The 12,309-nt window shown below is 34.2% G+C and overlaps 1 protein-coding gene across 1 annotated transcript in view; it reads left to right on the forward strand.

Moving 5' to 3' along the window:
- The window catches only part of Tbk1 (TANK binding kinase 1), a 38,528-nt gene that overhangs the window by 8,351 nt on the left and 17,868 nt on the right, over positions 1-12,309 (forward strand). Inside the window, exons 4-7 of the mRNA XM_020182148.2 lie at positions 744-873; positions 3,488-3,669; positions 6,846-7,006; positions 9,553-9,663. Coding sequence (XP_020037737.1) covers positions 744-873; positions 3,488-3,669; positions 6,846-7,006; positions 9,553-9,663 — 584 coding nt within the window. The remainder of the gene's footprint in view (positions 1-743; positions 874-3,487; positions 3,670-6,845; positions 7,007-9,552; positions 9,664-12,309) is intronic.

Below are 12,309 nucleotides of genomic sequence, written 5' to 3' on the forward strand. Positions count from 1 at the left end.
AGATCATGATTTGAGATCAGCCCAGACAAAAAGCAAGCCTCTGTCTTAAAAATACCCAGAACACAAACCAAAAGAAAAGGTCTGGCAGAGTGACTCAGGTGGTAGAGCGCCTGCCTAGCAAGCATAAGGCCCTGAGTTCAAAACCCAGTACCACCAAAAAAAAAAAAAAAAAAATTCAAATTTTTAAAATTGGCATGCATCATATTCTTATTATGTATGATACACTTTGATGGTGTTTCTTTTTCCTTACAAAGCGATTATTATATTGATGATGCATCTTACAATCAATGGTACATTAAAATCAAGGTATAAAGCAAATCTGTTCAGGCAGAAATAAGCAGACCAGACTCTGCCTTGAAGTGGAAGTACTTGTCATGAGAAGAATTTTGTTCTAAATGTACTGTTACATTTAGAAGGACTATTTTCTGAATGTGCTATTATTATACATAAGAAATTAACAATAATTTTGACAGAACCAATGTAACAGTGATTTTATAATTCAGATTTAGCCACTTTTCACTGGTCTTCAAAAACAAATGCAGCTTTCTTACATAATAGGAATTTGGAAGATGCTAATTCTTGTATGTGTACAGTCAACAGATATTTCAGTGAATCCCATGTGAAGAAATTCAGTGTCTTCATCATTGCAGTAAATCCTGCCTTTAAATGAAATCAGATAAGTACTGCCATATAATCCGAGCTTTTTTTTGTATTGATTTCCAATCACTGATTTCTTTTTTCAGACAACAACAAGACATAAAGTACTTATTATGGAGTTTTGTCCATGTGGAAGTTTATACACTGTTTTAGAAGAGCCATCCAATGCCTATGGACTACCAGAATCAGAATTTCTAATTGTTTTACGAGATGTGGGTATGTTTATTTATTTATTTATTTATTTATTCTTTTTTTTTGGCGGTGCTAGGGTTTGAATTCAGGGCCTCATACTTTCTAGGTAGGAGCTCTACCACTTGAGCCATGCCTCCAGCCCAATATTTATTTATATGACTATACATAAGTGTATATAATTTGATGACAGTAAAAAAATTAATTTCTTATATTCAAAACAAAGGACCTTTATACAGTGCTTTCTTAGATAACAACACCAAAAGGCACAAGTGCCAAAAAGAAAAGTAAATGAATTAAAGTTCATCAACATTAAAAACTTCTGTGCTTCAAAAGATAAGTAAGTTGAAGGACAGCCCATAGAATGAGAGAAAATGTATGCAATTACATGTGAGGAGTTTTTATCCAGACATCCCAACAGTGCAAAGACAACCCCAGTTCAGAAGTGGGCAGTGGATTTGAACAGACATTTCTCAAAAAAACCAGATAATTAGCCAACAAGTACATTAAATGGTGCTCACCATCTTAGTTATTAGGGAAATTCACATCAAATCCACAATGAAGTACTACTTCCTACCCCTAGGATGGTTAAAGTCACAAATACAAAAATAAGTGTTGGCAAGGATGCACCATCATACACATTCCTGGTAGGATTATAAAATGATACAGCCCTTTGGAAAACAGTCTGACAGTGCCTCAAAGGCAAAATGTGAATTACTATATGAGCCATCAATTCTGCTGCCAGGCTTATTCCCAAAAGAATGAATAACATATCCACATAAAAACTTGTACATCATTGTTCAGAGCATTATTCATAATAGCCAAAAACTGAAAGCATCCCAAATGTCCACCAACTGATGAATGAATAAATAATGTCATATGTCAATGAAATATATTTATTCATAAAAAGAAATTAAGTAGTGATACATGGTAAAATGTGGATGTACCTTGAAAACATGCTAAGTAAAAGAAGCCAGACACAGAATATCACAATATTACATAATTTTTATGATGTATTCAGAATAGACAAATCTATAGAGATAGAATGCAGATTAATAGCTGTTCATGAGTTGGATGACACTTAGGGAGTAGCTGCTAATATGTATGGGGCTGCTTTTGACACTGTAGAAATGAGGCTTTTATTTGAAGAGTGACAAAAGCATTCTGAAATTAGCAATGACAGTTACATAACTCTGACCATACTAAAAACTACTAAATTGTACACTTTAGAAAGTTTCATATAGGGCTGAGTGCAGTGGCTCGTGCCTGTAATCCCAGCTACTCAAGAGGTAGAGATCAAAAGGATCATGATTTAAAGCTAGTCCAGGCAAAAAAGTTAGTGAGATCCCATCTCAACAAAACATGCTGGGTGTAGTGGTGCATATTTGCAATCCTAGCTGCCCAGGAGGCATAGGTAAGAGGATTGCAGTGAGGCTGGCCCTGGGCAAAAATATGAGACCCTATTTGAAAAATAACTAAAGTTAAAAGTTGGGGGGGTGGGGCCATGACTTGGGTGGTAGAGTGCCTACCTAACAAGTACAAGGCCCTGAGTTCAAACTCCTGTACCACCAAAATAAATTAATTTTTTAAGAAGATGAATGTTCTTATATGTGAATTATGTCTCAGTAAACCTTCGTTTAAAAGATATATAAACAGCAACCAAAGAAAATACTGTCTTCTTGGAAAGAAATTTAAATATTTGAGGAGTGGGAAAGATCAGTGATGAAGGTATAAAGTTGATGGGAATTCTTGAACTTGATACTGGAAGCAAAGTGGAGAACATTTAGATGAGGATAAAATTAGAGAGAAACACAATAATATGTGACAGCCTGTTTAGTCAAATGGAAATGGTAGATAATTGATGCCTTCCTAAGTATATTGGTTGCCCTGATTTTTAATAATTATGCATTGGTATCCCTAAACTTAATTTCATATGTTGTTTTGTACATTCATCTATCAGCTCTAAACAGATAGTTCAAGTTATCTGTCGGTGGTACTGCCTGACAGCCAATACTTTAATTGTAGCAATGTAGCTACTTTTGTACTTAAAAAGAAAGAAAAGAAAATGTGCTTTTTGTACAGTACTAAGCATATGAGAAATACATTTTTATGGAAAAAGTCTGACTCTTTGTCTATTTCCTGTTACTTCTTTACTATTTTATTTATTGAATCTAGTTTACTTCTTGGGGAGTTTTGGGGTTTGTTTTTTCCCCAGAAATAAAGCACTATAAAACTGTAGTGAAAGATTGACATCTTTCTGGAAATCTTTAGTATTCCTAAGTTACCCACATCTCTGTATATATAAACCAAAAGTAATTCAGGAAATCATACTTTAAGACCATTTTGTTATATTTTCTGGGTAGTACTGACCAAGCATAGTGACTCATGCCTGTAATCCCAGCATTTGGAAAGCTAAAGCAGGAGGGATTGTGAGTTTCAGGCCAGCCTGACTTCATAGCAGGATCCTGTTTCAAAAACAAAAGAGAGATTAATTCTTATAATTGAGAAATGAGATTATATTACTTTGAGTAAAATGACTTGGACCAACTCATAGAAAACATTTTGTTAGTGAATTTGAGACATATATGTACACATAGCTATCTACATTATGGTTTCCTTCGTTTTATATTTATTACTTAAGTGGGTGGAATGAATCACCTCCGGGAGAACGGCATAGTGCACCGTGATATCAAGCCAGGAAATATCATGCGTGTCATAGGGGAAGATGGACAGTCTGTGTACAAACTCACAGACTTCGGTGCAGCTAGAGAATTAGAGGATGATGAGCAGTTTGTTTCTCTGTATGGCACAGAAGAGTATTTGGTAAGTCATGTGTCACTAATATTCTCATTTTAGAAAGCTAGGTGTAGAGCAAATACAGTTGGGTTATTGGCCAACCAGTTCACTATAAAATGTTGTATAGTTGTTATGAAAAAAACTGAATTTTCTATTTTAATGAATATAGTATGCAAGAAAGGAATTAAATATTTGTTTCTGAGGATGCTATTGTTTTTCTGTTAAAATTGCGTAGAAGTTTTATAGCACTCTTAAATCCTTTAATTTTATGAATGCCATCGATCTTTCTAAAAGAAAAAGCCATCTGTACACTCAAGAAGCATCTAGCCAGTAAAGGCTGCCATTTTTAGATCAGGACAATTAATATGTTATAAGCTTTTTATAATTCTATTCCGTGTCAAGCAAAATTCATTAGTTTTCTGAAACCAAAGATTCTATTTAGGTGGGGTTTGGCAATTGAAACCCCTAAAGGACTATTGTTAGAAACACAAAAAAAATAAAATGCCTCTGCAAATATTTAACTTGAAATTGTTTCTAAAAAGCTAGAAGGGCTCTGTTGCTGAAAAGGTTTAGGTAGGTGCATGTATGTAAAGTTAGTGAGATTTGAAAAACTTAAGAAAATATAGTTAAAAGTAAGCTGAGTGCCGGTGGCTCACGCCTATAATCCTAGCTACTCAGAAGGCAGAGATCAGGAGGATCGTGGTTCGAAGCCAGCCCAGGCAACTAGTTCTGCAAGACCCTATCTTGAAAAAACCCTTTGCAAAAAAGGGCTGGTGGAGTAGCTCAAAGTATAGGCCCTGAGTTCAAGTTCTAATACCACCAAAAAAGAAAATATACTTAAAAGTAAATACTTTCCACATGTAATTTGGAAAGTTTTAATATAAGGCTATCCTTAATTATTTATGGTTCTGGGTTTGATCTTAAAAGTCAGATTCTGTGACTTTTTTCCATTTGAATATGCTGTTGTGATTTTTTAAGATGAAGTATGAAGTTTAGCCACCCTACAGCTTTATTTTGATTGTTCTGTTTGGCATGAATTAAGACTTGTTCTCCATATAGATAGCTCCAAACTTATCTGTAGATATATTTTATGATCTTCAGATAAGAGTGGCTAAAGATGAATTTTATTCATTCACTCCACAAGTTTTGTGGAGTACCCACTCTGAACTAGCTACTGTGCTAGCCACTGGGTTTCCATTCCTGTTCTATGGAACCCACATTCTAGTTGGGAAAACAGACAGTTAGCAGATAAATAAGGTAAATTCAGATCATTGCAATTTTGCAAACAGTGACATAAAGTCATAACATATAAAGAGTGACCAGCAGAAGAAAGATAGCAGGAAAAGCCTCCTTTAAGGCATAAGTAAACTAACACAAATGATAAAAAGAAGCAGGCAACACAGAGATTCAGGGATAGCATTAGAAACAGAGGAAACAGCAATGGCAAAGGTCTAGGACAAGGATGACCTCGGGTGTTTGAGAGGCACAAAGGAGGGCAGTTTGGCTGAGTTTAGTAATGAGGGGGAGAAGTGGTGGGAGTTGGAATTGGAATGGTAATCAGGGGCCAGCCAGATCATATAGGCTAGCAGTTCTACCCCGTCAGACAAACATCCCCTTTTTATGGTAAATATTTCATACATTCCTTTATCTCAAAATGAAATTTTTAGGTAATATAATCAACCTGCAAATCTAATTAAAAGAATAGCATGGTGTCATTCTACAGGAAAATATTTTATAATAAAACAGATATTTATATGGAAAAGTTTAGGAACAAGGTCACTAGCAAACAAATGAAGTAATCATTATATGCTTATACGTGCATGTAATGCCCACTTTGAGTACAAGGACAGTGGTAGATAGCTTGTTTTAGTGAATCATGTGTTGCAAGTTGTAGTGTTATAGGCACTGTGTTTCAGAGTAGTGAATGATTCTTAATGCGTCTAACTAAATAAAGTCGGTTAAAATGTAGCCGCATTCTTGGGAAGATATGTTATATGTAAAGTAGTTAGAAATAGATTTTTCACATGTACATATACCTGGCAGAATATTGGAAAGAAATTTCAGGATATTTGGAAAGATTATTGTCAGAACTATCACATGTCTCCATCTCTGGACTCTGCCCTCCAAATACCAATAGCCTTTCCCAGTTATTGTGATGACTGTGACAAACAGCTGTCTTGAGGTTGCTGCCCCACCATCAACTATTCATCTTTCATGTCACCTCCTGTCAACCTTGGTTAGATTTTGTCTCTAACAGACTTCTGAATTGGGAACTACAAAGCATTAAATAAATTTTAGGCCTCCCAGTCCTTGTTGGACTCCAGGCTGAAATTTTATTCTAACCTATTTTCTGTTTCAAAGTAGGCTTAACCCTGGTTTTTAAGTGCAGGAGTTTTATGCCTTGTTTTGTGGTACTGGGTTTGATTTCAGGGCTTGTGCTCGCTCAGCGGGCACTCTACCCACCACCTGACTCATGTCCTCAGAAATTTTTAAGTAAGATAAACAATAGTCTGAAGCTCAGTAGTCTAGAAACATTCCATATTCAAGTAAAAACCTTGCTCATTTGGAATTTCTCAGGAGTTACCTAGCCAGAAGTTAAATCCTCTCTCTGTGTGTTTAAGTTCAAAGAAAGCATTCTTTCTTTAGTACTTTTAATATGACAGATACTGTTTCAATAATGTAATCCTGAAAACCCTGGAGTAGCATTATCTTAGTATCTGTGTTTCAGGTGCAAGTAGTTCAGGCCCACTTCTAATTTCACACTAATAGGTATTTTCCAAGAGTCTTTCCCCACCCCACTCCTCTCATCGTTCCCCCAAAATCCAGAGACCATGACCCTTTGGGAGTCAGATTCACAGGCTGAATCATTAGGAGCCATTCTCAGACGTGTTTCCTTTATTGACTCCCACTGGAAAGTAGGCCTGGTAAGTGGACGCAAGTTTAGGTAGGTTGATATTTGGTAAAGGGCCTAAAGAAGAGTTGGTCTGATTGCTTCTATTTCCTCATTGCAAATACGGAGTGAGGTCATCAAAATTAGAGGTTTGAGGGGAGGACATGAAATAGTCTTCTGAGAGTGGGAAAGTGAGTTATTAGGAAAACATGATAGGGTTTCTAGGCATTATCGAGAGCCCATTTTTTGGTGTAATATATTACACTAGGTCACAAGTTTTTAGTTCTTTCATCTTTTTTTTTTCCTCTTTTAGCATCCTGATATGTATGAGAGAGCAGTGCTAAGAAAAGATCACCAGAAGAAATATGGAGCAACAGTTGATCTTTGGAGTATTGGGGTAACATTTTACCATGCAGCTACTGGATCTCTGCCATTTAGACCATTTGAAGGGCCTCGTAGGAACAAAGAAGTGATGTAAGTGATTTCTGCATTTAATTAGAAATAATTTCTAGCATGTATCTTATTTTGTTTCACCATGTTTAAGGTATACGCTAATTAAAATGGACTTAGCAGTCACTCTTGATATTTTAAGGTATGTGGTTTTTAATTAAAACACAACCTTTTAAAAGTGTATAGACATCATTTCCATATTATGTCTAAATATCTTATATACAAAGTATATGCTATCCAATCTTTGGGCTATCATTGCAAGTAAACTGCTTTCTGAATTTTACTTCAGCACAGTTTACCTCTTTATTTCATTTTGTGTCAGCATTTTTCCTCCAAGTAACTGGAAAAAAATGATACGATTCTGTGGAGAAGTAGAACTATTACCAGATCTAAAAGAAATGTAGTTCTTATCCTGCACTGAACTAATGTCTTTAACCATTTTAAAAATAACATTTTGACAGTAATGTTAATTTTTTTTCATGTTAATTAGGTTTCAACCAGCAACTGAATTCATTTTACTAGCATAGTATACAATTATATTCTGACATATTATTAGGAAATAATTAGTGCACAAAGTAACTTATTATAAACCAAATAAGGAAAAGATAAATTTCTGGATGTTTTGAAAGAAATTACTGAATGATCTTGCTTCATGAGAAACAGCCAATGCAAATACACATAAAATTGTGGTTAGTTTGATGAGTGATTTAGACAATAGCTCACCAACAGCTACCCTACCCAGTCATTCTCATAGGCCTTTATACATCTCTCAGACCATTACAAATTACACCCTGCCTTTTATAACACACATGACTTAAAAGTAATCACAACTGTAAAATTAAAATCTTTTATCTAATCTCATCTCAGAAAATTGAGGAAGAAGCATCTGTTTCCTTCTGTTAATTTGAGGAAGTAAAATATTCGGATGAGGCAATGACTTTTGCTAAAACTTGTGTGTTTTCATGCTTTCTGGTAAGAATAGTACATGTATGAATGGGAGAAAATATCCATTAGTTGGACTAAAGATGTTAGTGTGGCATCAACATGAGTCTGTTTTACAGCAGTGCCCTTTTTATAAAATCTCTTCAATTAACAGGCTGAGAGTCAGTTTGTGTTTTTCTCATAAATTGTTCCTAACAGTTAATCATGCTTTTTATCATCATAGATATGTTTTATGGCAATATCCACATTTCTTGCTGCCCTAAAAATAGATTAAGCAAAAAGTATGGTGCTCTCTAATAATGGAAACATATGACTCATAAGCAACCTGATAACTTTCCCATTCCCCATGTGGTCAGTAACACATTTGCAGAATTTCTTTATTTGCACAGAAACTCATCTTTTTATGAACACTGATATTAATGAATGTTTAGAATCAATAATGACTGTTTTGTTTAATGATGAGTGATGCATTCATCAAACATTATAGCAGTGTTGAATGTTTTTATGTGAATCTTATCAAAAGTAAACTTTTTAAGAATTTGTGTAAGAATACTGTCATTCATTCTAGTTCAGTCTGTTCATTTCTCTTTATATTAATCTCACTTATCTCCACTTACTCCTCCACAATCAGATCCTTTTTATGTGAACATACATTACTTTTCATATCAGTTTCCTTTGAAAATTTTCTCGAAACAGATATCATGACTGCCTCTGCTGAGGAAGCAGCAAATAGTCTAAAGCAGTTTCACTGGTTGGTTTTACTTAAAAATAAATAATAATAATGCATTGATTTGCTCAGAGCACATTTATTTAGACATTAAACAAATTCTGACAAATAGTATTGATAAGCTTATGTAATAATCGCTTATGTTTTAACATTTTCATGTACGTGGAAGTATTCTTAGAAGCATAAAGCTCTCATATTTTTCTCCAGCTTTTAGGCTTTGTTTAGGAAAGTTCTGAAACCCAAAAGACTGCTTTTACTGACTTGCTGCATCATAATAGTATTCTTTTGCTTCTCCCATCCATCTCTATCTTCAGTTCATCTTTATCTTTAACATTCTTATTAGGAATTCCATTAAATTTGGCCTATAATTTTGGTACCTACATATATTCCTACATGTATATATATATTTTTTTGGTATGCAAAGAATTTTTCTGATACTGTGCTATGTAGAGTTTTGTCTGTTTTTAAGAATGCTATTGTTCATTCTGCACTAATTTATAGTCAGTTGACTTTGCCTTTGGATAATATGAGTAAAAAGGATTAGATGCTTTTTTCATGGTCTAGAGATATTCTGTGACATAACTTTTTTGTGTTTGCTCCATTTTTTCAGATGGAAAAATTAATATTTTTGTTGTGAACATCAAGATGCTGTTAATGGCACTCTGAGATCCCAAATGAAAATTTATTATGGCATATATAAAGTATTCGTACAACCACTATTCTACTTCAGTCAGTCAGATTCAAAGTATTTTGATTGTTTTATGGATCCTGTGACCATCAATCACAAAGTTTCGTCTAGTAGATAATTGTAGGTGCAATTGAGGAAATACTTTTGCAAAGCTCATTAATAGACCATGCAATAATGAACTGCTTATTTTATTCTGCTTTTATTCCTCCCAAGGTATAAAATAATTACTGGAAAGCCTTCTGGTGCAATATCTGGAGTACAGAAAGCAGAAAATGGACCAATCGACTGGAGTGGAGACATGCCTGTTTCTTGCAGTCTTTCTCGGTAAGTTTAATGTACCTAAATTTGGCGTTTGGGAACTTTGTTTTCTAAAAACACGTATTCAAATATTTAAGTATTGGGGTTTTTATTTGTGTGTGTGTGTATTTGAGCCAGGGTATACTTATGTATCTCAGATTAGCCTTGAATTCATGATCCTCCTGCCTCTGCCTCCTGGATGTTAGGATTAAGGCATTCACCACCACACCTGGCTTGTAGTTTATTTGATTATATTATTAAAACGTGATTTTTGTCTTTTGTGGTAATGTAAATATTCTGAGCTATATAAATGATTTTCCCAGGATATAGGGTATATCTTTTTGAGATTACCAATCACTAGTCTTGAAATTCTTCCTAATGTGAGGATCCTACTCAGAACCTTGGTAACTTTTGTACACTTTTGTTTATGGGCCGCAAATAGTGGTGTAGATAGGAGGAAATTTCTCAACTGGAATTGTAAAAAAGCAAGCGCTAGAAATTGCTCATTTTTTTTAAATGTTCTAATTATTTAAAAGTGAGAAATAATAGTTTCCTAGTACCTTTTCCAGCATTTCAAATCTTTAAATGGCTCTTGTTTAATTTAGCAGCCAGATCTCAAAAAAATTATATTGTTAGGTAAGACTTCTATTATCACAAGGAAAGAATAAATACAAGAGAAATTAAAAGTAGAAAGTAAAATATTGTATTTGTCTATCTACTTATTTCTCATTGTAGGGATGAATCCAGGGCCTCACATAGGCTAGGCAAGCACTCTACCTCTGAGCCACATCTCCAGCAAAACTAAATTATTTTAGATTTCACACTGGAAATAAAGCCAAGACTGTCATCAGTATTTAGGATTTGTGATTACTGAATTAACTTCCATTTTCCCCCAAGTGTTGTAGTTATGTAACACACAGTAAATTCACACAGGATATGATTATTGGCTTAGAACCTGTTATAAATTGTGGCTGGTTAATATATGGCCTTCAGCATATAAATATCTAAAACAAGCTAATATATTTTCACTTTATATATTAAGTCCTGTGACAATTTAATAAAGATAGTCTCACTTTATATATTAAGTCCTGTGACAATTCTTTTAAACCAAGAGTTCCATTGATAAAATCATTTTCAAAAAACCAGTGTCCTAACAGGTTCGTTTCGTTCTTTAGAATAGATTTCTTTTTATTTAGTAAGTACTCGGTTTTCAGGACCTCAGACAAAACTGATAAAATGTATAGGACGTGAACATGTGTTCATTAACAATTGTACTGCTAAAACTCAGAATCAATAATTCAGTAGTCTGAACTACAGATTGCTTATTTCTGGAAGGCAGCAGGCTTTATCTACCTAATCAGTTTTTATCATACCAGGTTACGAAGTCTTTGATAAAAATTTAGGCATCAAAAAGTATATTATGTGATTTTTGTTTGTTTTAAATAGTAAAGACTTTAAGTACTACAAATGAACAATGGAAACAATTAACCAAAAATGTAGTGAGCTGGTAGGAAAAAAAAAAAATTCTCTTTTTTCATGTATTTGTTAAAACTAGATAGCAATGGAGAGAAGCCTAACCTGTCTGGTTTAAGTAAAAAAGGAAACAGATTAACTTTTAATTTAAAAGTTCATGTGTTTGTTTATGACTCGAAGCACAGCTGAATCCTTGGCTTCAGACTGTGTTATCAAGAAGTGGTCTCTCCATTGTTCAGATCTGCTTTTTTCTTCACTTGAAGTCAGACACTCCTGACATCCACAGAGGGCTGCTGGCATTCCTAGAAAACATTCTCATGACTTTGAAGGATCAGTAGGAAGAAAGACTTTCTTTTTTATCTGTATTAGTTAAAATTTCTGGATTGATTCTTATTGAACTAACTTATGCTGCCACCTGGAAACCTTCAATTAATCACAATAAAATCTGGCTCTCTTGTCTACCTTGCACAGCAAGTGACATTAGAGCAGAGAGGTCTGGAAACCTCTTTGGATACCTGTGCTAACAGATAAGGGATTAAGTTAGTTTCTGTCACATAACCAAATTTAAATTTTAAAGACTGAAATTCCACAATTGGGAGTCTATTCAAACTTGCTTTGTAATTTGGTGAAAGCATGAGGAAAACAAATGTTCTCAAGCTCAACATTTTAAAGAATATGAGCTTTTTCATCAGATTATTCCTTGTCGAATTGGCACTGATTGATTGCCAGATTATCATAGTAATTTACTTCCTAAACAATAATACATGTAAATGTGAAAGGCATATAAACTCCACATGTAAAATTACATATTGGAGTCCTTATTATAAGAACATTAAAGACCCTTTGATAGAAATTAAAAATTATGGTATCCTCATGAACATCTGGTTCTAATCACCTGATCTCATCTAGATATGATGTGTTTAGAAAGTGAGGAAATTTGACAAGGAAAGAATCAAAAACAGTAAGTCATTGAGAGAGAAGTTAACATGAAATGCTGTAATCCCTAATTCATTGGTGAATGTTATCTGGCTTTCAAAGTTGGCAGTCTTTTTGTTTGTTTGTTAGTTGGTTTGTTTTTTGTGGTAGTGGGGTTTTAACTCAGAGCTTCACACTTGTTCTACCACTTACGTCATACCCCTAGCCATGCAGGTTTTAATTTAAAAAATAGGTAAGAATTTAATACCACAAGCTGAGCATCCT

Source organism: Castor canadensis, chromosome 8, assembly GCF_047511655.1.
Source record: "Castor canadensis chromosome 8, mCasCan1.hap1v2, whole genome shotgun sequence".
Taxonomy (NCBI): Eukaryota; Metazoa; Chordata; class Mammalia; order Rodentia; family Castoridae; genus Castor; species Castor canadensis.